Source organism: Perca flavescens, chromosome 23 (assembly GCF_004354835.1).
Source record: "Perca flavescens isolate YP-PL-M2 chromosome 23, PFLA_1.0, whole genome shotgun sequence".
Taxonomy (NCBI): domain Eukaryota; kingdom Metazoa; phylum Chordata; class Actinopteri; order Perciformes; family Percidae; genus Perca; species Perca flavescens.
Genome location: NC_041353.1, coordinates 13,019,541 through 13,043,923, shown reverse-complemented (window position 1 = coordinate 13,043,923; position 24,383 = coordinate 13,019,541). Strand labels below are relative to the sequence as shown.

The window sequence follows — 24,383 nt, the reverse complement described above, 5'->3', positions numbered from 1 at the left end:
TCTTATCATCCACAGCATGGTTTGGTATCCCTGGGATAAAGTCAGTATTTGTACACTTTCTGTTACAGGGTCAGTCCTTGCGGGGGGTTAAGCCTTTTCAAAACCAAAATCACAAGAGCCAAAGTGTAAGAAATAGGGCTGGGCGATATGTCCCTCAAATCATATCACAATATTTTAGAATATATATGCGATAATGATATTCTTGATGATATGACAAAATACAATTTGTTGTTTGTCTTTTCCAAAGTAAGCTGCGATCATTAGCATGTCTGGCTAACTAGCTTAGTACTTTCAGTAGCATATATAAACAGTCTAATGATTTTCTTCGACTAAATGCATATTTAAGACCCCCTTTTACCCTTTTTAAGATTCTAAATTAAATTTAAAAAAGCCATATTCAAAAGTCAGCTCGATACAGTATTTTCAAGCAATTTATGGAGCTAACATTAGCTTAATTAGATAGCTAGCTACAGATGAGATGCTTTTGATGATCTTTTTCTGAACTCAAGGACCTATTATTACAAAAATGACTAATACCTTTTGAGTGTTAGATCTGCGACTGTTATTGTTGTTGACAATAGAAAGCTTGAAAAGCATAGCAACAGTAACTAAGGGGGGCAGAGCTTCTGTCCTCTTCATGACTTTACTTCACCATGTCAACACATAACCACAGTCTTAACTTAGATACATACATCTAACAGCTTAATGAAACCACTAAATGAGAAGATGTAAGAAGTATCATACTTCCTTACAACCTTTAATATAACCTCTACAAACCGCGTACTTCACAGTAATGACTGTATATGCGTGTGTGCCAGTGTGCAAAAGGAAAGTTAAATTTCCCCATAAAAATCGACTTAATCTTAATGTTACTATTACAAGATACTTCCTAAACCTAAGGCACTAAGCTTAGATTTAATACCTCTCCGGATTCCTAATAGCAGCCTTCAAAGTTCAAATATGAAATATCAGATGCAGAGAAGCTTTTATTTAATTGTAATCCACGGGGAGAATGAAACATCTTTCAAATACATATGATGTAAGATCTTTTAAAAAATCCCACATGTTCACCCAGCTGCAATTTTAAATGGTAATTAGGTTACACTACAATGTTATCCACTAAGCTAGTACCACTGTAAATCTGCATCTGTGGCTAAATAACACGCATGCACGCATGCACGCACACGCACACCCACCCACCAGTTTGAAGTCAGCAGGTGTTGAATTATTAATAGTGTAGTATTTCTAGTGACCAGACAAGACACCGTGAGGAAACATTGAATCTTCCTAAAATCATTAACAACCATTAGTCAAACCACAGACTAAGAGAAAAAGAGAGAGTGGGTGTGGGTAGAGATCATGTCCAAAGAAGGAACGGCAGAAAAGATTAAAGAGAGAGAAAGAGAGCAGACGCAGACAGAAATCATGATAGTTCAGAAATCAAAGGCATGGAGAGGCATGTAAACAGACAGGCGGACCAGTTTTCATACCCACGGACAGCTCTGACCCTCGAAGACAAACTTTACTCTCACTACTCAAACTAAAATAAATACACTTCAAATTGGTTTTATTTAACCGTTGGTGATGAGATAGACACCTATTTTTTGTTGAAGAAGAGGCTTATTTTCCTTATTTATGTAGCCCTCTTCATACAGAAATACTCATAAACAGGCACACAGACAGAACAACAGAATGAAAGATATACAGAGAGACAGGTAAGCACTGAGGCTGGCAAGCTGGCATGCAGGCATGCAGGCAGGCAGACAAATATTCAGATACAGAAAGAAAGAAAAGATAGAATATGGTTTATGAGGTATATATAGTGTACATAAGCACCCATTAAGAGTGAGAGACAGGTTAAGCCACAATTATACAGAAAAGTAGAAAAGGAGTTAGAAACAGACAAACCATTCATATTAGCATAAAGGAAATACAAAAAAACTGAACTGTCCAGACTCCTAATGAAAGAAAAAAAGTGGGTTAAACTCTGCAAGTCAGCCATCCTTGGCTGAAAGTAAAACAAAAGTAAAGCGTGAAAACAGAGCCACTAAATAAAAGAGTTGCATCATTGACAGGAACAGCGGCTCAAAGAGTTACAGGCTGTACAGCAGAGACTCAGATGCCAAACTGTGCCCTCATTTTACAAACTTTTGGGAGCAGTTTGGCTTGTTGAACAGCAGTTTAACAGGAGAAAAACTGCTGCTGATGCACAGATGTGTGGGAGTACAACTTGTGTGGATAACTGACCTTAAGAGTGATTTGTTTTATTTTGCAAACAGTCGAACCAATGCGGCAACTCTTTAATATTTATTATTAGTGAACATACTCAGCTCTGTCCCATGTGGAAAAGGCTTGCAAAACATGAGAAATCTTTTCACAATTGATTGTCTTTTTTATTTAATTTTATTGTGCTGCAATTGGTGGCCATTATCAATTAATCTGCTGATAAGTTTCTAGTTTTTAATTAATCGTGTTGTCTATAAATCTGAAAACAGAGACAAATATCCATTATAATTGCCCAGAGCATAATGTGACATATTCAAATAACTTTTAAGATAATCAGTTTAATATTATATACGTCAAAAGAAATTCTCACACTTTTGGGGTATTTTTGCTAGAAGAATTACTGAAATGATTGTTCAATCTTATAATATATATATAATATATATAATATATTGTATGTGTTAGATGCCGTTAGACTACATTTTAATCTAAACAGAGGATCCTCTGACCTATCTATGCGTTAGAATCTGCTACATGTATTTCGTTTAGGATCTCAACTTGTGGTCATGTGGTGGGGAAAATTGAGGCACAAGTTAATTTCTGAAACATTTAATTCCACATAACTTTTCCACATGGGACGGGTCGCTTTCATAGTGCTCTCATATCCCGTCCCCCGACAAGCAAAGTGAGTTTTGTCGTGCATCTGTCTAATTGACTGACAGGCCCACCAGCCACTCACGTGCCCAGGTAGTCCCACACCAGCCCCCCCATTGGATGCTGAGAGGCAACAGGGGGAGGGGCCTGTTTTCGCGACTGCTGAGAACGCCAGAGATGAGAGGCAGAGGGATCTCTGGGGTGTGATGGATGGGCGCGCGAGCACACACACACACAGACACACACACACACACACACACACACACACACACACACACACACACACACACACACACACAAACATAAACACACTCACGCAGATGCAGAATTACATGAATGTATACATATTTATGCATACACATGTGTATAAGGTACAGTGACGAAAATAAAAAAAGATGAGTGATGCCAGAAGTAAAGCCGAAGTGGAAGGAGAAAAGGGGAAGAAAGATGGGAGAGGAAGGGGTGAAAAAAAGGGAAGACTAATGGATTAGTAATGCAGGAAAGATTACCATAGTACCACAGACTCCAACAGTAGCTTGAAACTGAATGGAAAATGAACAAGGGGGAGTCCCATCTAAATGTAATGGATCAATTTAACAAGTATAGACGGTCTTTGTTTTTCCTACTGATTTGGGGTAATAGAGGAAAAAGGAAGCAGTAATGTTTTTTTAAAGAGTTTTTTGTCATTGCTCTGCATAAATGCATCTCTTTATCCCGCTCTCTTACCTCTCCAATTCGTGGATCTTTTTCTCCTTGTCGTTCTTTTCATTCTCCATCTCCCTCAGGATCTCCAGAAGTCGTTCCACCTCGGACTGGGCCTTCTCGGCATCCTCTTTGTGCCGGGTCACTTCCTGCTCCAGGCAGGAGATGCGTTCAGATAGTTCAGTGCTGGCCTGGGAATCTGCTGTTGCGCTCCGAGCCTGGAACAGGAATTAATTATTATAAATAAACCAAGTTTTAGCTTTCAAAATTAGGTGACCACCATTTGATGGAAGCAATAAGGTCAAACTAAAAAGGATATGCTAATAACAACATGTGTGTTGAGGGTGGGTTGGATGACACGTGCCACTGTAAACTGTTTACGAGTATAATTGGTCTATAATTGGTCTTTTGTTAATACAATGACTTTCCCAGACGTGTCTTAAAGGGACCAGACACAATTTTATGTACCAGACCTATACTTTAGAGATTCAGTAGATTGTGTATCATGTTTGAAATAGAGATGCTTTAACATAATGAGGCCTCATCAGTTGTTATAAAATCAAAAGTAATTTGTGGAGCAATACCAAGCCTGGCTAACACAAACAAAGAGTACCTATGAAACATGCAGGATTCTATTTTTTAAATGAAGGGATGAATACTTAGCAGATCATTAGGATTTTCTCCACATTTTTCAAAAGAATTCTTTGCAAGAGGACATAGAATTTTATAAACTGTGGTGTCTCCTTAAAGCAGGAAAAAAAACGTTGTGTATGTGGGCATAAAATAATGGTAAAAATTAGTTTAAACTGATTTGCTGATTTAAAAAAACAGCTGGGCATATTTTTCTGTAAAAAGAAGACGAGTCTTCAGCCACGCTAGCAGCTCTGTGAGGCTGTACATCGGCACAGTGGAGCTTTGAGCTAAATGCTACCGTCAGCATGCTAACATGCTCACAGTGACGATGTTAACATGCTGATGTTTAGGTATACCATGTTCACTGTGTTATCAGCGTGTTAATATGCTAACACTTGGTTAGCACTAATCACAAAGTACAGCTGCGGTTAATGGGAATACCATTAGTTTTGCAGGTATATGATCATAAAGTAAAGTATTAGAACAAATACAAATACAAATATGTAATCTTAAAAATGTTACTATGGAATAAATGTGTGTGTTATTCACTTACAATATGTTATTAAGTCTAAGCATTTTAGTCTGGCTCACAGATGGTTTCTTGGGTTTGTGTTGGTTTCCACACATGCAACACGCTAAGGCACGTAATGCTGATTTACGTAGAGATTAGCATGAGCATGAAAAGTTGAGTAAAGTAAAAAGCAAATTAATCTGAGTTGCAATGGCTTTCTCCTCCTGCTGCTCTGCTCAGCTACACAGAAAATGCAGAGAACGAGAAAAAGAAATGAAATAAAACAAAGGAGAAAAGAAACAAGTTATAACCAGCTTAGAGGTTAGAACATCTGTGTGTGTTTCCCAGAAGCAAATGTTGCTCTTGGGAAAGATTGACTTTGTGTGTGTGTGTGTGTGTGTGTGTGTGTGTGTGTGTGTGTGTGTGTGTGTGTGTGTGTGTGTGTGTGTGTGTGTGTGTGTGTGTGTGTGTGCACGCCTTGGTCACACAATACATAAACCCTATTAGTTTTGGAAGCAGACAACAGTTTTTACAGGTCTTTATGTGGAGAGGAAATGTTTGGGTGTCTGACGATATAAGAAGATCTGGGAGGAGGGAAGAAAGAGAGCGAGAGAGAGACAGAGAGAGAGAGAGAGAGAGAGAGAGAGAGAGAGAGAGAGAAAGACAAATAAGAAAGGAAAAAAGAAACATCACACACAGTGTCACTTGCAAATAGTCAATCAATTCACACACACAGACAAGTTTTCAGTCTTTTTTTTCATCCATGGTAAGAGAAAGAGACAAAGAAATACACACTGATGAGAGAAACACCAGAGATCCACTGACACATTCATACACATTCTCTCTCTCTGTCAGACACGCACACACACGCACACACACACACACACACACACACACACACACACACACACACACACACACACACACACACACACACACACAAACCGACATACACACTGGAGGGTGTGGTGGTGGTGGTGCTGTCTTCTCCACTCTGTGAAAATGACTTTAAGGCTGTCAGCAAGACATCACACACACATTTTATGGGCTGCTGTGTGGGAGAGAATATGTGATATGCAAACACACATACACGCACACGCACACGCACACGTGCGCGCGCACGCACGCACACACACACACACACACAAGGGGTTCTTTAGTTTAAAATCCTGTCTGTTTCTGTCTGAACTGTATATATGTTTTCACCTCTGACATTCATATAGTTGATGTTTTTAATTGGTTAACTGTTGGCAATCTATCATTAACACAAAGCTTCATAATTGTTACATGTAGAATCTTTGAACTCCACCTGTTTTGGTCCAAATGTAGTCTAAGACGGGTGCCAATTTATGCAACCTACCGTACACTATCTCATTTGTATTAATAATTCCTTATTTCACATACTATCAGAAAAAATAATGTACACTAGAAGACACATAAAGGTAATTCTTATTAGCATCTTCCCGAGCAATATGGTTTGCACTGTGCTTGCGGACAGCTAACCTTCTTGAGTTGGTTCTCAAGTTTGACACACTCCTCTCTCTTCTGCTCCAGGCTGATCTCCAGAGTCTTCAGCCTGTTGTCCTTCTTCAAAGTGGAGGAAGCCAGAGAGGAAGCCTTCTCCTTCAGATCCAACAATGAAGTCTGAAAGGAAAAAAAATAATGAAGAGAAAAAGTGATAAGGAAGGAAGTAAACGATAAGTAAAGGATAATTCCACTTTATTGCAAATTCGGTCATATTTTGGTCATTTTGGCATTCCTTTAACCAAAGTAATTCCTCTTAACTTCATTAGGAGGTAAAACTGAAATGTAGGAAATAACAGAACTGTCACTGAGTTCCCAGATCTCAACAATTTATTCTGTGAAAAGAATGATATTTTTACTGATAGGAATGATGGCTAATATTATACATAAAATAAAATCCAAGTTGTATGGAACTTAAATGATCCTTTAGGGCCTTCCTCCAATTGTGAGATTGACTCTGCTGCCCTTGTTTTTCGAAAGCTTTTCCCATGACCTGTCTCTTTTCTCACTCTTCCAGCTCAATCCCTCCATCCGTGAACTCTCTCTCCCTTTTCTTTTCTGGTCTTTTCCTTATTTTGGTAGGGCCAGTGAAACAGAAACCGACGGGACCAGAAAGGGGAGACACTCAGACGTGTAATTTTACCCTTGACTGACAATACCAACTCCAGAATACGGATCATCATGTTTGACTGGGCTTTGGTCAAAGAAACCTTACTGCATACTCTGATTATATTTAGGTCCATATATATATTGCTGTTGTCAGATGAACGCCACATCTGTGTTTGGCAGTGTAGAAAGGAATGCTTGTCTTCTACGTGAGCATTCCCATGTATATCTCAAATTATATAATGGGACTGTAACAGGTTTTATGACCCCACAATCACTAAAATTAGCTGAAGAGTCCAAGTCAAAAAAGACATAAAAAACAAAAAACTTTTCACTTCAACATTTGTGCATGTGATATTAGGGTGTATTTCCAATTTAAAAGGAATAGTTTTGACTATACCTTAAAGTACAGTAAAGTAAAATAAATCTGGAGCCAGCAAGCCGTTAGCTTAGCGTATCTTGGCATAACGACTGAAAGCAGGGGGAAACAGCTAGCCTTGCTCGGTCTGTGGTTTTATGGGGAGCTCCTGCTGGCTCGATATTCATATTTTGCGAACAAACACCACAGTGGTATCGATCTTCTCATTTAACTCTCGGCAAGAAAGCAAATTACCATAAGCGTATCTTCCAAAATGTCAAACTATTGTTTTTAGAATAAAAATAATTTAAGAAAATAAAATGAACCTACTTACATTTGGTTTATTGTTAGGATCTGGTTCGACATCTGGCCATGTTTTAGTCAATGATTTAGTTCTGCAACTGGTATAGACACTATCATTATAAAAAAAGAACGAGTACGCTTGCACCTGCTTATGCCTCCTGAGGGATATGTGTGTGTTAAAATGCATTGCTTTGCCAAATTTTGGTGTTCTTGAAGTGGCAAACTGTAACTTTCCTGCTGTGCTGTCTGACTGCTGTAGGATGACTAAAGCGAAGACTGTGCTTAAAAATGCTATGTCATTCTCTGCCTCCCCCTCTGTGCCTCAGCTGTGGTGTTTTGCATGAATCACAAAGGTCGAAGCAAGAAGAATTCAGCTCCAGTCACTGTTTTCATTGGTTGTGAAGCATATCGTTGACAAGGAAATGTGACTGTTTTATCGTTGTTGTCCTTCAACAGGAGGACCTTGGGAGGATCTGAGGTCTGTTCTGTTGTGATAGATCAATCATGTTTCCTTGACAGGGCCACAGAGAATGTGTTTTTCTGACTTATAGCACAGATATGCATGAATGTGTCTGTGTGTCTTCTACCTCACGGTCAGACAGGTCAGCCTGCAGATGGGAGACTTTCTCCCTCAACTCCTTCAGCTCCTTCTTGCTAGACTCCATCTCGTCCCCTTTTTCTCTTTCCTCCCTCTCCCGCTGCTCCTTCAACCGCTCTATGATTCGCTCCTGGACATCAAAAAGGCGGAGGAGGAAGGGAATGAGGGATGGAAGGCAGAAGAATAGAGAACAGAAAGAGTCGCGGGAGGGAAGGAAGAGGAGAGAGAGAGGTTGTCAACGCTCCAACAGTTATTCACAGTCACTCAATATCACGTTTCTATACTAATAACAGTTGCATTAAACTTTATGTACATGGCAGCTTTGACAGGATCTAACAGCCAACAGTGATTTTAGACACGTAATACGTTCTGGCACAAGATGTAATATTCACAACCACTAAAACACTATAGATGTTCTCCAGCTATAGAACAACGCAGTTCAAGCTAAAGTATAAAGGTTCACACACACAAAAGCAGCGCACAAAAGCCCAAAGAGTGTAATCTGGCTGAGCTTTGTGTGTGTCAGTGTTACTGTACTGCAGTTCTATCTTTGTGAGGGCCGATTCAAGTTTTCAGCCTTGAGAGTGAAATTTTTTTCTGGAAAGTGAGGATATTTTGGACGGTCCTCACTTCTCTAAAAAGCTGTTTCAGGGTTAAGACTTAATTTAGGGTTATGGTTAAAACTAATCATTTTGAATAATCAATTTTTTCCTTAATTAAAAATTATTGTTTGGTCTTTGAAACATAAAAAATAGTGTAAAACACCCATCACAATTTCCCAGAGCTCAATGATGGTCCTCACAAGTATAACACACTCAACAGGTGATTGTGAATTTTCGATATTCAGCTATATAAACAAAGTAAGGGTCATTTTTAATGTATGCAAAGACAAAATTGAGTAATAAACTATAAGAAAGCAGGAAACAAAGTATGACACAGGGTAAAAACACTTAACAGGGAACAATGTGTGTGTGACAGAGAAAAGGAGTAATATAATAAAGAAAGCAAGAGGCGGATGGAAAGATGGAAAAATGGAAAAGAAAGGAAAGACATCCAAAGGCACCAAAACAATGAAAATAAATGGAAAAAAAGCTTGTGAAAGTCGCTTGAGTAAAGTTAGAGTCGTCGGACACCTCCACCTGCCAACACTCACACGTCTAGCTGACACCCTGAATATTAGTCAGTGGACAATTAATAGCCCTGTTTCCTGTGTGTGTGTGTGTGTGTGTGTGTGTGAAGGTGATGGAGTGGGTAACATAATCACGCATTACAGTATAAAAATATATTCTCATCAAACACTTTAAAGTGGTTTGCTGGTGTAAGTGTCACTGGTGCGTTTCCCAGAATCAGGGTTGAGTCCTGAGTGCAGAATAACAGATCATGGAACGAGCGGTTGAGGGTTCAGTTCCCATGCTCAGGTGGTTCTGGGCTGTTTAATGGCTGTGGCACCTGAATGTTTACACCCAGACAGCGACAGTGTGGTTGTTGGTTCTATTCCCATCGGTCCAAGTAATGTAACCGCATGTTGGACGGTTCCTAATGTTTTATTAACGCAGGCCCTGGATGATTTAATAATGAAACAGCCAATGTGATTATTGGTTCATTTCCATTTATCCAGAGTCATTTGGTCATTGTGTGGGTGGTCGGCTGTTTTGCTCATAGTGATTTTATTAATGTGACTTTGCTCGGGAGTTGACCTGAGGTTGACCAGCGTTTGTGTCTGTGTGTGTGTGTGTGTGTACCTTCTCAGCCAGAGCCTCCTCCAGTGTTCCCAGTGCTGTGTCGGTGTTCGAGGTGTCCGTCTGTAAAGACTTGACTCTGTCTTTCAGTCCGCCCAGCTGTTTCTCTTTATCCCTCAGTTGATCCTGGAGGTTCTCTATCTGCAGAGAGAAAAGGAGATAAAAACTCATGTCATTGTTTTTGATGCACAAATTACTTATTTAGCAAAGAATCATATTCTGTTGGCAAGTGTATCAGCTCTACAACTTGGCCAAAATAAATCCCTGCGGTAACTGCTTTTACTGTTACCAGAGCCCAGACGATAATAATTTTCTACAGAAGAACGGCAAATATAACGGCAATTTTTAAACACAAATTAAATTAGTTTTAATAAACAACAACACAAGACTCAAAGATACAAAACTGCGGCCTATAAAACTAAAACTGTTATAAACTACACTAAATATTAAATGATGTGGTATGTGATATGGGCAAGCGTGTATTATAAACATTAACTGAGTTTTTGCAATTCTTTTTAATGTTCTTGTTTTGTTATTCCTTTGAAACTCTTCTGCAACTGCAATGTCATGTTTCTTTCAATCCTGGATATGCAGATACCAATTATATTATAATAAGCAAAACGTGTCTCATAATATAGGCCTGGCCAGGCTCTACTTATTAATAACAAATAATGATGCCTTGGATTATTTATTTGAGGTGTCTTCATAAAAAAAATGTATCATCAACAACCATTTAGACTGAATCAAGTTGAAACAAATCTGACGATCTAATAAAATCATACGCATTTTTGTCAGTGTCATTATAAAAAAAATAATAAAACCTTTTGATGTGATTGGATTTATGGGCAACTTTGTGTTCATTACTTATTGCATATAACTTGTTGGCTTCGCATTTTGCAACAAATCCAAAAAACTATGGCACACCTAACGGATGAAATTGCCCTTTTCCTACCCATTAGTGTAAGTCAGTGTGTATCTCTGACAGTCAATACACATACACACACCTCCCACATTCCCTCCATTTCTCACCTGTTTCCCGTTCACACCAACTTAAAATTGTATTTATTAATCTTTTGGTTAAAAACAAACACAAAGGTCTCTGCCTACAACACCGTCTTGAATAAATTGTATGATTTCTTGTAAATGGGGTGGAATGTGATACCATCTGGAGATTTTCAACATATGAAAAAGGCGGAGAGGTGCTGTGCTGTCAAAGACAAACTTTCTCGCTGAGCTTTGCTACCTTTAACTCTTACTCCAAATACACACTCTCTTCATTGCCACCCCTTTCTCCGTTTCTCCCTGCCTCCTCCTGTTTCCTCTCACAGTGATTTGGTAGCAGATTAATTTTCTGTTAAAACACAAATTCAGCAGAAATAACCGAAGTGTGTGTGTGTGTGTGTGTGTGTGTGTGTGTGCGCATGTACTGTATATGTTAATGTGTGATCACAGACAAAGATAAGGAGCTATGTGAACGTTGTGGTATTTATAATGGATGAACAAAATGTTTAAGCAGCGCAGAAATAACAAATTGAGGAGAAAAGAGAGGGATGGAAAGCATATATAATGTGCTGTTAAGAGTGACGTTGGTTGGGAAAATTACAAAATGTCACTCTCCCTCTCTTCCTGTCTTTCTTTTGCTTTACCAGAGAAAGAAGGAAATCAAGTGATTGACAACCCGTCACAAAAAAAATAGAAAGTCCGATTGGTATGCAACCTTTGACTCCACTGCAGATGAAACACACACATTTACAGTACCACGAAGATCTTAGGTGTGTGTGTTCATACAGTAAAACACTTCCAGGACCTCATTAATCAACTGTTCACCTGACAGCTTGATTGACACCTCCTCCCTCTCACACACACGCGCGCACGCACGCACACACACACACACACACACACACACACACACACACACACACACACACACACACACACACACACACACACACACACACACACGATTTGCCTGTCTTGTCCTTTTTTATTCCCAAAATCGCCTGTGACAATGAATGGGAATGACAATAACCGGCTGACGATTCTCTTCGTCGTTGTCATGATGTTCCTCTCATATAACAGAAAATTACATTAACAACAAAGAGAACAGGATGATGAGAGATCAGAAGAAATAATTCTATGCTCTCATGGTAATTTCCCCCATGACTAACATATAATGACAGGTAAGAAACATAAGGAGGGAAAGATGGAGAAGGAGTAGGAGGATGAGGAGGAGAAGAAGAAGAAGAAGAAAGCAAGCTATTTTTAGTTTTTCCACATGCAAAAAAAAAAAAGAAATGAGGAAATCATAAGTGCAGATTAGATAAAGGAGGAGTCAGCAGCATCTCTGGCTCCCTCTCAGACACTAGAATGTATTCTATTTGAAGGCAGCAGAGGTCATCATTTATTGAACAGGAGAAACTCATTAGTATGCATCTGATTTCAAACACACTCTGTCTCTCTCCTCCCCCTCCCTGTCCTGCTTTATGTCTGTCTGCTTGATTGTCTCTATCAATTATCCGCTCACACTCTCCATTTTTCCAAGTGACAACAGCTGGGACAGGAGGAAGAAAAGGGGAAGGGAGTTTTTTTTTTAAAGCAAAAGGCTTGTAATGGTAGAATTCAACTGTATACTGGATTTTCCGTCATGTTTACACTTAATTTGTTGGATGTTACCGTCGGAAAAATTGTCTGAACCCTTCCTTACCCTTCATTTACAAATCCATCCAAAAATAGTGAGTGTGTATGTCGGTTTGTGTGTGTGTGTGTGTGTGTGTGTGTGCATGCCAGACAGCAAAGTAAGAGGGTCACACCTGAAAACATCCATCTAACTGACAGCATTACCATAGAGATACACACATCAAGTGACTTTGAGTCCTTGAAAAGCACTATACAAATTCAATTTATTATTATTACATAAAAACTCATTGAAAAGTGATCAAATACAGAAAGCACCTGTAACTCTGGCTGCCTGTATATGTGCCTGTCTATGTGTGTGTGTGTGTGTGTGTGTGTGTGTGTGTGTGTGTGTGTGTCCTTTTGTCTGTCTGCTCACCTGACTGTCTGGTTCAGCACCAAAAATACACACTGTCTTACAGCCCCATCTAGTGGTTGTAGTATTACATGACAACATCATATTCTTGTATGCAGATTTCAATGAAAGAGTGAACTGCGTGCGTCTCCATGTGTATCATCAATCATTTTTCAAAACAGCTTTAGGCAATAATTATCATCCAAACATTTTTATTTAAGTAAAAGCTATTTTAACCTCTTTCTATTCATCACTGTTTCTACTCAGTCTGTTAAAGTTTTTGCTGTTCTCAAAATCTTTCAAGGAGAAATAAATCTACTGAATAGAAAGTGATGGGTTTTACGATTTCAGTGGCAGTGACACCGGTTTAATCTGTAAAAAGTGAAGTGCAACAAAAACAACAACAACAACAACAACAACAACACATCAATGACTGCTTAGCTCCTAACATTTAACAAGATCACAAAGATTTTAACTTCGCATTATGTCCCACCAAATACTTTGAATTGGAAATCAACAAAGTACTTGGTTTTTTCTTACCTTCTTCTGCAGAACGTTAACCTTGCGTTCCTTGACGTCCAGCATGTCTTTGAGGTCGCTGATCTCTCCGTGCTGAGTGCTTTTCTCCTCTGTCAGCTCTGATATCTGCTGACTCTTTTTTGCGAGGAGAGATTCTTTTTCCTCTAGACGGAGACGCAGCGCATCCACCTGTGCGCGTGCGCACACACACACACACACACACACACACACACACACACACACACACACACACACACACACACACACACACACTTAATTAAAAAGTCACTAGTAAAAGCATGTTTACAAACCAAATTTTCTTGTGATAAGAAATAGTACCGTTACATACAGCAACAACTACTAGTAGCAGAGGAACTGTACCTCAGTCTGCAGTATAGCGGCTCTCTGTTCCTTGGCAGTGAGTGACTCCTTGAGGACGTCCACGTGTTGTTTACTGTCAGAAAACTGATTGTTCAAAGTCTCCAGTTTGGTCCTGAAAGCCAACAGCTCGCTGTCCTTACGACTCAGATCCTGCTTTGCCTGTTCCATCTGAGTAACACACCACACGACGTGAAGACAGAGGGGGGAGAAAGAAAGAAAGAAGACCCAGTTAGAGTGTGTACTAAAGAGGATTACATGCTATATTAAAATCCGCTACAAGTTTTACTATCTGAGCACTTCTTCTAAGGTGCATGTTAAGGTTTTACTTATAACTCTATTGTGGAAGACCAAATGAAAAAGTAGAAATTTGTGGAAAAATTAACAGGTGATGGGATATTTTTTTATTTTATTTTTTACCAATTTGGGGTTCAGTGCCTTGCTCAAGGGCACATACTGATATACTTCTTCAAAGAGAGGAGCTATAATAAGCTCTCCTTATCCACATTAAATGTAATACAAATCTAAAAGTACAGGCACTCGTTTTATGGTACTAATACTTGTGAGCGGCCTCCTACAAGAGCTACTGTGTCAGTTTAGGCTCAAGAAGCTGTGAGTTTGATTAAATATAATCAAGACATCTTTAGGACTTTTTAGTAAAAGGAAAAAATATCTGTATCTAATTTATCACCCATTTTTTCTTTTATCAAGTATCATTTCTTTATACTAGTATGGCATCTCAATTAGGTGATTGGGAGTGAATTTAACATGACATTAAATGAATGGACCCAAACCACACAGGAAAATTAACTAATTCAAGCCACTAGTTGAGAGAAACCTCATGCAAGAAGAAAGAGAAGCAGGTTAGAGATAGGCATACTGTAGCTCAGCACAACTGCATTCTCAACTTGAAGTCTGTAATTGTACAGTTCAGACTGCTTGAAACAACTATTACTGTCAACAGCCATTGGTCATAGACAGAATGGGAAGTAAAGACATCCTAACCCGTTCAAATGAACAACATAGCACACAAAATGAAAGTGGTTTAGAGTTATAATTGCTTGCTGCTGTCTGAAAACACAGTCATACTACTGGGATGCTACTGAGAATCTACTCAAGCTGCAGCCATAAAGCAGTCAACCTGGGAGACAGAAAGAGATGTAAAGAAACTAAGAAAGAAAGAAAGAGCAAAAAGACACAGAGGTGTGTCTCTTACTGCAGACACCTCCCGCTGGAGCTCATTGGCTCGTTGCTTTAGCTCGTCCTTCTCTGATTGGCTTTGAGATAGCTCTTCCTTCAGCTGCTCAACCTGGCAGAAGAGGAGGGCGTCACCATGACCACAACAAATCAGCCGCCACATTCACAGATCACTCTGACCACCAACAGCACATGCTGAAATAATGCATGAAACCCACCATCTGTACATCCTGTGTGTCAGTGAGCAGTACAGTTGTAATGCCCATGTCAAACTTTGGGACATGGAGGGCCATGAATAAATTGATGTATGAAAACCTAACACACTCTAGGTTCTCAGACATCATATAAGCTGTCAACTGAAAAGTGCCTGCAAAAAAAAGGTATTTACGAATAAATATTACTGTGAGAATAAAGTTTTTTAATGGACGGCCCTGAATTTCTTGATTGTCTTAGGTTTCCAGCGCCCAAGAGTCATGGAACAGGTTTTCTCACATTAACATCCATTAAAACTTGAGGATATAGAAAAAAAGGGAGAAAAAAAAATCTACCATACAATCATATCCTGGTACATGATTTTATTGACAATGACTTAAAATAACGTAATCCTTACCCAAACTCAATATCTAGGATATTGATACTGTAGTTTCAATCAGACCACCATCAAACACCCCTCTCAATGGTTTCAATGGCTTCCTTATGCACTCATAAACAGGCCGAATATTGTTTTACACTTGCTTGTCCATTGAAGGGATCTCACATGAGCCAGCGAATAGTTATCTTGGTTCATAGTTTCTCGTGACTAACAAATCCCCTGGAAGGTTGTGGTTGATGACCCCTGGTGTTAAATACATTTTAAGACTGCAAACATGCTTATGGTGTCTGTATTTATTAATTCTTTTTAAAACAAGGATGTAAAACATGGAATGCATTACTATAGACGACCAATGCATGCTAACAATGATATAATCACAGAAAGAAAAGGTACTGTAAAAAGGTGTACATTACTTCCTTCCACAAAAACCACTAGAGACAAAAACAAACACTATATAACTCAAACAAGCAAAAGAAGCAAAGAAATCGACTGAAATCCCAAACTGTCTCGTATCCCTACGTGACAGAAGTACTGGTTTGTTTTAATGAGCGTGGCTCCCACAGAAACTCTTTCAGTTGCTGACACTTAAGTTGTATCCGTCAAGTGAAAAGAAGTCGAGTTATTTCCCAGCATGCAAAATCCTGCAATCTTACAAAACACGAAAAGAAAAAAAATGCTGTGTGTGTGTGAATCTGTCACCTTGTTTTTCATGAACTTGGAGTGAGATCTGTAGACCTCCATCTGTTTGATCTCCTCCTCCCTCTCCTCACTGCTCAGAGCTCCATTGGACTTGAGCATGTTCACCTCCTCCTCCAGCTCTCTCAGGCCGCGCTCCATAGAGCTGATCTTTGCATCCTGGCAGGACATCAACATGCTCATGTTAAAGGGAAAAGACCAGGTGGGATTTACTGTACCAAAACCATAAATATGATCATTTAATGAATAGATTCCTTTTGGTAATTCTGACAGATGAGCAGAGCTGGAAAGTTAATCAAAGAAAGTCCATATGAAAGGTAACATCAGATGGATTATGGGATTGAGGAATGGAACATACATGCTTTTGATGGCGAGCATGGCTAATACTGAGTTACTAACAGAATTCACAACCTTGATCTTTAGTTTTTGCAATACCTAAACTAGCGGGTTTGGAGATGCAGTGTAAACATGACCAATATGACGTAGCTGACAATGAGCAATAACTGTACTGATGTGAACATGTCTGCATTATGCAACTTTCGATCCTTTAAGTATAGCCTTTAATTTGTCAGATTTGTCCTGTCTGATCTCTTATACTGGACACATTTAGGAGGCAGCCAGAAACATTTTCTGTTAATACTGTACTGTCAACTTTGCAAGTTTGAAAATCTGTGCCTCCACCAGAGGGAGCAATTAGAGATATTTCAGGAGTTTTGCTAATAGTTTTTGGTAGAGTTAGGAAATTCCTATTCTCCATACTCTAGCGTGGGGTATCGAAAATATAGTTAAATGAAATGGCATTAAAAAAACATATTTGTGGGTTTGTTTACATTTCTAAAAAGCATATTTGCAACAGACTGTGGACACACTGAAGCTGGACATCAAAGGCAATCCATCTACACAAATAACTAATGAAAGCAAGAAAACATGCATGATATGACCATATTCATGCAGGGTCAAGGGGAAGTGTAACAGACTTTGGGAAAGGAGAACTAAGGCTTTATGATACAAAGAAAGAGTACACAGGCATTTTAATAACCAAAGATAATTGTGCAACAAGCAGGTTGCTATAATTTCAGATCATTTCTACTGGGTTTTTCCCACTTTGGGCTAGGCAATACTGAAAAAAAATATGAATTAATTATTATAATATATATATATATATATATATATATATATATAATTAATATTCTATCAGAAGACTCTCTACTATATATATAGAAAATATAAAATAATATTGTAAAAATTATTATATATATGATTAAATGTACAGAATTATTTTTTTCCATATGCATATAAAATAAAAACTTTCAGGTTGATGTTTTCAAATGAAATCATTCTGACTCCGTGTTATGGTGTTAACTTTAGGTTATGTATCATGATGCATAAAAGAACAACAGTATGTTACACTGATTGATAATAAATATAGCTGACAGATACTGGATTTTTGAGGGTGATACCTGATATCAATATTTGGGGGTTTAAAAAAAAATCTGATAACGACATATCGGCTGATTTACATGAAATAATCAACAACGCATGTTTACCTTCATTTCGATGACGGTCTGCAAAGCCTTGGTCTTTGTTGATTCTGGAGCTGCTTCGTATCTCCTGTGCAGCTCCTGAGAGACACAGACAGCACGATGGTCAGCGGACGGCAGAGAGGGAGACATAGAGGGATGGAGTGAGGGAGGAGAAGGTCGAGGGCCAGGACAGAAGGCGACTGATGGCGAAGGATGGAGGGAGGGTTGAATGGCCGGTGTAGGCCGTGGAGCGGGAGCAGGGAAGGACGGAGAGTGCTGGAGGGAGGGATGGACGGAGGAGGCCACAAGGAAAGAGGGATAGTGGGGAGGACAGGAGGAGGGGAGGATGACGGGATGCATGGAGTGGCGATGGGAACGAGGAGAAGGTGCGGGGAAGGAGGGAGAGGAATACAGTTGGTGATGGCGTGAGGGGGAATAAGGAGGAGAGGGTTGAAAGCAGGGAGACACGTGGAAAGGAGGTGGAATAGGGATGGAGGGAGAAACTGGAAAAGAGGGAGAGATGGGGATGGAGGGGGAGGCGGGAATGAGATGTTTCCCTCTCGCAGAGGCGGTGGCTTTTAGCCTCCTTGGGTCGATCCTTCCATCCCACATCCTTCCTGTGAGGAACGCTACTAACTAAGCTCACACCATTTCCGCCTCAAATGGGAATAACTGATCAAATCTGACAGCATGAAATGATGCTAATTCAATAAATTAGCCCCCAGCTTTGAAGCCTTCCGGTTCAAATTCAATCTAAAATGGCTTAGAATCTCAAAAAGTCCTAATTAAACAAAACAATTCCATCCAAATGAAGAAATCCAGTCTTAAGGCTTCAAATGTTTGAAAATCAAACTACAGCATGCCACCATACACTAAAGTAATATTATACATTGCTAACAAAAAAACCTGCAAGAATTTGGAAGATCTTCACTACATTCTGTTCCTAAAATTCCCAATAGTCCCAATTTAAATACTCTAATTTACTGAGCTACATGCAACGAAATCCTATCTGTTGTAAGCACATCACAACTCTAGTCAAATGAAGTGAGAGCAAACGGGGAGAGAAAGAAGGGGGTGTGCAGATGTAAAGGCACAAAAAGAGAAAGAAAGGACGGGGAGAAAGAGTACGCAAGAGGGAGGGAATGAAAGCAGAGGAGAGAACTAACAGCGTATGCATCACTGCTTTTCTTTGGAGAAAACACTCTTAGAGGTTGACAAAGACAGCTAATGCATGGGCCAGGAAGCACAAAAACACATATGTGAAAGGGATAGTAGGGTGGCTTAAGGCGCTAGTATGAATGCTATGAATGCTTATGCACACACACACACACACACACACACACACACACACACACACACACAAACACACACACACACACACACACACACACACACACACACACACATTCTCATACACTCAGATATTCCCTTGTATGGTAATCAATTCCTTTTTACTGCTGCACGTGCGCTCCATCGCCACTATAGGGACACATTTTTGTAGAATTTTGAAAATAGCTGCAGGAAGTTACAAGGTCTGGTCTGTTAATTAGTGAAATGAAAAAAGAAGTGTTAGCAGTGCAGCAGGAAGTCTGCAACACAAATGTACAATAGATACTTCTACATGTATTTACTTTATTTTCACTCTAACCCTGCACTTCCAGATATTGCAAAATCATATTTTGGTTTTTGTCTGCTTTGCATTTAACAATGTCTGTTGTTGATAAATACTAACAAAAAAAGAAACTCTGTCCAACACACTGATGCAATGTGAAGCAATATGGGCCAGGAAATGTGCTGTAACAGTCCTAATTAGGTTTTGAAAAAACCTTTAAAACTCTCTTTCTCAGTCATGTGCTGCCGATGCATCAATTTCTCTGTCTGTCTCTGTGTGTGTGTGTGTGTGTGTGTGTGTGTGTTTTAAGTGTATTTCTCCCTAACAGCTGTAGCCCATGGTGCATTCGGAGCTGGTCTGATATCAGTTGGTTTTTTTTTATTTCAGTGTAAGTGAAACAGTTCAGCCTGGTGGCTCTTAAGATAAATAATATTATCACACAGACAATGTTATACTGTATTGGTATTTCAAAATGAGGTTAAAAAAATCAGCCTGCAAACTGACACTTGTGTTTAGTGACACTAGTGTGTTAGTACAAACATATTTTTATTTTGCATGTTTTCCTACTGTAATTGTTGTCTGCCATATTTTTTGTGTGCATTTGTATGAAACATGAGCAGGTCCAGATAGTGGAAACAAATTTCCCTCCTGGGATAATGAAAGCCATCTATCACTGATGAATAAACATTTTGTTTTCATCTATTCCCTGTCTGTTACACCTCAAAACTGTGTTTTTATCTTTGTATTACCCTATTCCATTAATTTGGAACTTAATTACATTTTCAAATAATTTGTACTAAAAAAAGTGTCAACAGTTATTGCTTCTGAAAATGAATGTCCAGGAAAGATATATCAAAGTGCATCAAAGGCAATTTGTATACTGAAAATAAACATTTTGTTCAATGAATGAGTGTCCATCTTTCATAATTCGTTGTCCATTAACGCCATCTTACCACTAGATGGAGCTGTTGTATAAAACAACAAATGCATTGATGAACAGAGCTTTAAAACAACTGAAGGAGATGCCAGAAAAGAGATGAGAAAGTAGAATGAATAGGATAATGTGTGCATTCCTGTGTATTTGTGTGTGTGCGTGTGTGTTGATGTCTCTGTGTTGTATCTAAACCGATTTATGAGCCAAGAATGAAAGCAGCCAATGGCCTTGCCTTGGTATGACATGGTTGGATTTGCACACGCTCACATCTGGCTGTAAACGAAAGACACACGCCCACACATATGGGAATGCTTGAATGCACTTTGTTTCTCCTTGGCCGGCCAGTCACTCACACACACACACACACACACACACACACACACACACACACACACACACACACACACACACACACACACACACACCTCTCTGAGTTGTAGCATCTCCTTGTCTTTTTGCTCCAGTAGGCCCTCCAGTTGGTGGATGGTCATCTCAGCATCGGCCAGTCGCCTTGTTCGTTCATGGTCCTCCTCAGTCGCCCGTGACGACAGGCCTTTGCTCTGCAACATTTCCAGTAACTTTTTTATGGATTCATCCCTGTTAGAAAATAAAAGAACAGATTTAAAGCTACACTTCACAGTTTGGCAACCTAAAATGGCAGCAAGACGCCCCTGGAATTATGCAACAGTATATTTCAGACTTTACCTGGCAGTTAGTGTGTGTTTCTGTGTATCTATCCTCAGCTCCATTTCCTCCACAGTTTTCCTTAGGAGGAAGAGCTCTTTCATCTGTCGCTCGTACTCGCTGTGGAGACGCAGGAAGTTCTCTTCTGTCATTTCCTGAGGGGGCATGGGCTGGTTTCCGAGGTGACCGGACTCGGAGTAATCGGACTGGAAGAGTTGATTGAGATCTCGCTGGATTCTGAGCTCATCTTGTAAAGCCTGGATGGTGCACTGAAAATGCTGTAGGTAGAGAAAAAAGTCACATTTAGACTTATAAATGTAAGAGATGATCATTACTGCTGAGGAGATTTTCACTGTTCCATTGCACAACAGGACTATAAAACATTTGCAGAGGTCTGACATGGTTTTTAATCAGTGCCATCGATTTAACCATTATTATACCAGGAACTGAAATTTTGGGCTTTCCAAAATATTGCACTAGGATATGTACGAGGCAATGCATTAAACTACCCAACAACCCAGGCAGAGGTTTTTCTTGTCTTCTTGGAAATCTTGGGCCAGGATTCATTAGTAGGGATGCACCCCTCCATAACGCCGGATCAGTATTAGGTTTTCAGTGCCACAGCAAACCCTTGCCTTATGTTAACTTACATAAAAATGCAATGCAGTAAGTTATGCAGATTTTAAATCTGGGAAAAAGTAAGGCCAAGTATTGGATCAGTTCTCTGTAGATACCCTGAGTTGAGGTATCGGAATCAGGAAAAAAAAGGTTGGTGCACCCCTAATGGTTATTGATGTAAACCTGTAAAGCCCAAAGAGGCACTGTATGATATTGAGCTATACAAAAAAACATCACTTGACTGTAGTGATCCATAGATCAATGTGTGTGTTTAAAATTCACTGAGTCTGATTAATTTGTACTTGGACCAAGACTGGCATTTGCAATGTGCGTGTAAATGACTGGCTGACTGAGACAGCATACACTACAGGATGTCACCTTGAGTGAATGAGTGTGTGATAAAAGTGTGTTGACAGGTTAGTATCACTACCATTATGGCTAAAGACAATGTGACATGACTACCCCTGAGACAGTGCGTGCGTGTGTGCGTGCGTGTGTTGTCACTATAATGTCCCCAGGCTTTTGTAAAATGCGTCACACATAACCTGAACAACAGCCAGGACACCACCACACGAGTCACGGAGTATTTCCAGAGATAAAAAATAATGCAGGTAACAAAGTGCTTAGAGAGATGTGCATGAATGAAAGTTGAAGTAAACAGGAGATTAAAAATGAAAGAGAAGGTTAAGAGGTTAAAAAAAAGACAGAGATGCTATCGTTCCGTTGCAGCTTATCATTAATCAACATTGACAGGGGAGAGAACGAGATTAAAGAAAAAGGGAAAGAGACAGATGAGTGGGGAGGCAAAGAAAATCAGTTCTTAGATATTAAGGAAGAGAAAGGAGAAGAGAAAAAGAAAGATAGTGATCACAAATACACTTCATGCTTCAGACACAGAAATAGAAAATTTGATTATATCAAAGTACCTGTCTTTTATGATACAGTAGCTCTGCTTTATGTCGCATGACAGCCAGGGCAGTGTGTTTCCTGCTTTATTTGGTCTGTTCATTTTTATATACCCACTGAGACAGATGTACAGAATATTACAATAAAACACAAAATCCTGTCCTCTTCTTATTCTATTACTGTGTTTGTGTGGGTGAGTGGGTTTGTCTGCTGACTCATAAAATAGCTCTTCACACACACGTGTCGACGGCTGACTCTGACATTTATAGGACCTCCCTGAAGACTGAGAGACAGACAGACAGACATACATACAGACAGACAGACAGACAGAGTGATAGAAAGCATCCTTTCCCTCTCTCTGGTTTAATCACTCCGTCCCGTCATGTGAACAAGATTCCTCCCTCAGACATTCAAACATTGACCCACCATACAATGAAAATATGCAAGAATTTGCACAAAATCTCATTTGTTTTGAATAGTAATACAAAGTTTATTAGCTGATCAACAGAAGATTAATTGAAAACAATTCTAATTAAATTGGGTTTATTTGGTTTAAGTATCAAAAGAAAAAATTAAAGATTTAAAAATGTGCAGCTTTCCTCTATCTAATCTCATTAAACCTAATCCTTTTGGGTGTTTTTGGCATTTGTCCTTATTTTTCTGCACACACACCCTCACACACTGATGGAACAAATTACCAGAGGGTCAACTAAGGAAACCCTGTTATTTCCTGCAGCCTTCTAATATTTATCACTTTAATTTAGTTTGTATGTCTTAAATTTTTTTTTTTTTAAGTTTAAATGTCTGTAAAGCACTTTGAAGCGCCTCATGTATTAATTGCCTTTGCCTTTTACCTTAGCAAATAATCCAATAATGGTAAACAAATATCAGGGGATTAATCGATAATAATATCAACATTGACAACGTGCGCGCGCGCACACACACACACACACACACACACACACACACACACACACACAGCCTAAATGGTCTTGCTCAAAGAAACTTTGTTGCTGAAGTCAGTCAAGCAAATACATTGTGAACACACACAAAATTTTAAAGGTTTAAATATTATAAAGAATTCAGATTCACACACACACACACACACACAGGCTTGTGCCAGCACTCCCCTCCCACACACATTCAGCTGGAATGTAGAACTGACAAATGCCACACCACAAGAGGGAGAGAAGGAAAAGAGGGAGTGAAATAAAAAAGAAAGAAAGAAACAACAACAGAGAGGTAGGGAAAACAACATGTTAATTGTTTTTAGCAGAAATAAGAGGGAGGGACTAAAAGAGGAGGATGAGAGAGAGAGAGGGTCAAAATACAAGTTGTGTTTGACTTCTCAGTTTCTGCTGAGATGCCTTTCGCCCCTTCACCTTTAACCCTGTCAGACACTTCCTGATTACACAGGGGACTGAGAGGGTCGGTCACCACTCAAAACTGAGACAGACAAGCAAACACACACGCATGCATTCAGAAACATTCAGGACACATTCACATGACTACAAACACAAACGAGTCGTGCAACAGCACACAAAGCAAAACAAAACATTTTAAGAAATCTTATATTAAAAATAAGGTATTGTCACGGCCCAACTTCACTTGAAAGTCGATCAGTTTAAGGATCTTTGGGACCCGGCTATTCATTATTTTGGTTGGACATAATAAGGTGTGAGTGAAGAGGGATTCTCTTGCCTTTTTTTTTTTTTTTTTTTTTTTATCTTTTATATGTATGTATGTGTGTGTGTGTATATATATATGTGTATATGTATGTATGTATGTATGTATATATATATATATATATATTTTTTTTTTTTTCTCTCTTTAATGCAACAATAT

The 24,383-nt window shown here is 39.2% G+C and overlaps 1 protein-coding gene across 3 annotated transcripts in view; it reads right to left on the bottom strand.

Moving 5' to 3' along the window:
- The window catches only part of LOC114550210 (ELKS/Rab6-interacting/CAST family member 1), a 121,388-nt gene that overhangs the window by 73,852 nt on the left and 23,153 nt on the right, over positions 1 to 24,383 (bottom strand). For 2 of the 3 annotated variants that reach the window (XM_028570825.1, XM_028570826.1), the window contains exons 5-15: positions 21,036 to 21,292; positions 20,756 to 20,927; positions 17,809 to 17,883; positions 16,265 to 16,420; positions 14,993 to 15,085; positions 13,780 to 13,947; positions 13,420 to 13,587; positions 9,855 to 9,992; positions 8,102 to 8,242; positions 6,227 to 6,367; positions 3,604 to 3,797 (exon numbers count right to left, since the gene is read on the bottom strand). In XM_028570825.1, the coding sequence (XP_028426626.1) occupies positions 3,604 to 3,797; positions 6,227 to 6,367; positions 8,102 to 8,242; positions 9,855 to 9,992; positions 13,420 to 13,587; positions 13,780 to 13,947; positions 14,993 to 15,085; positions 16,265 to 16,420; positions 17,809 to 17,883; positions 20,756 to 20,927; positions 21,036 to 21,292 (1,703 nt within the window). The remainder of the gene's footprint in view (positions 1 to 3,603; positions 3,798 to 6,226; positions 6,368 to 8,101; positions 8,243 to 9,854; positions 9,993 to 13,419; positions 13,588 to 13,779; positions 13,948 to 14,992; positions 15,086 to 16,264; positions 16,421 to 17,808; positions 17,884 to 20,755; positions 20,928 to 21,035; positions 21,293 to 24,383) is intronic. The other variant, XM_028570828.1, reaches the window with a different exon arrangement.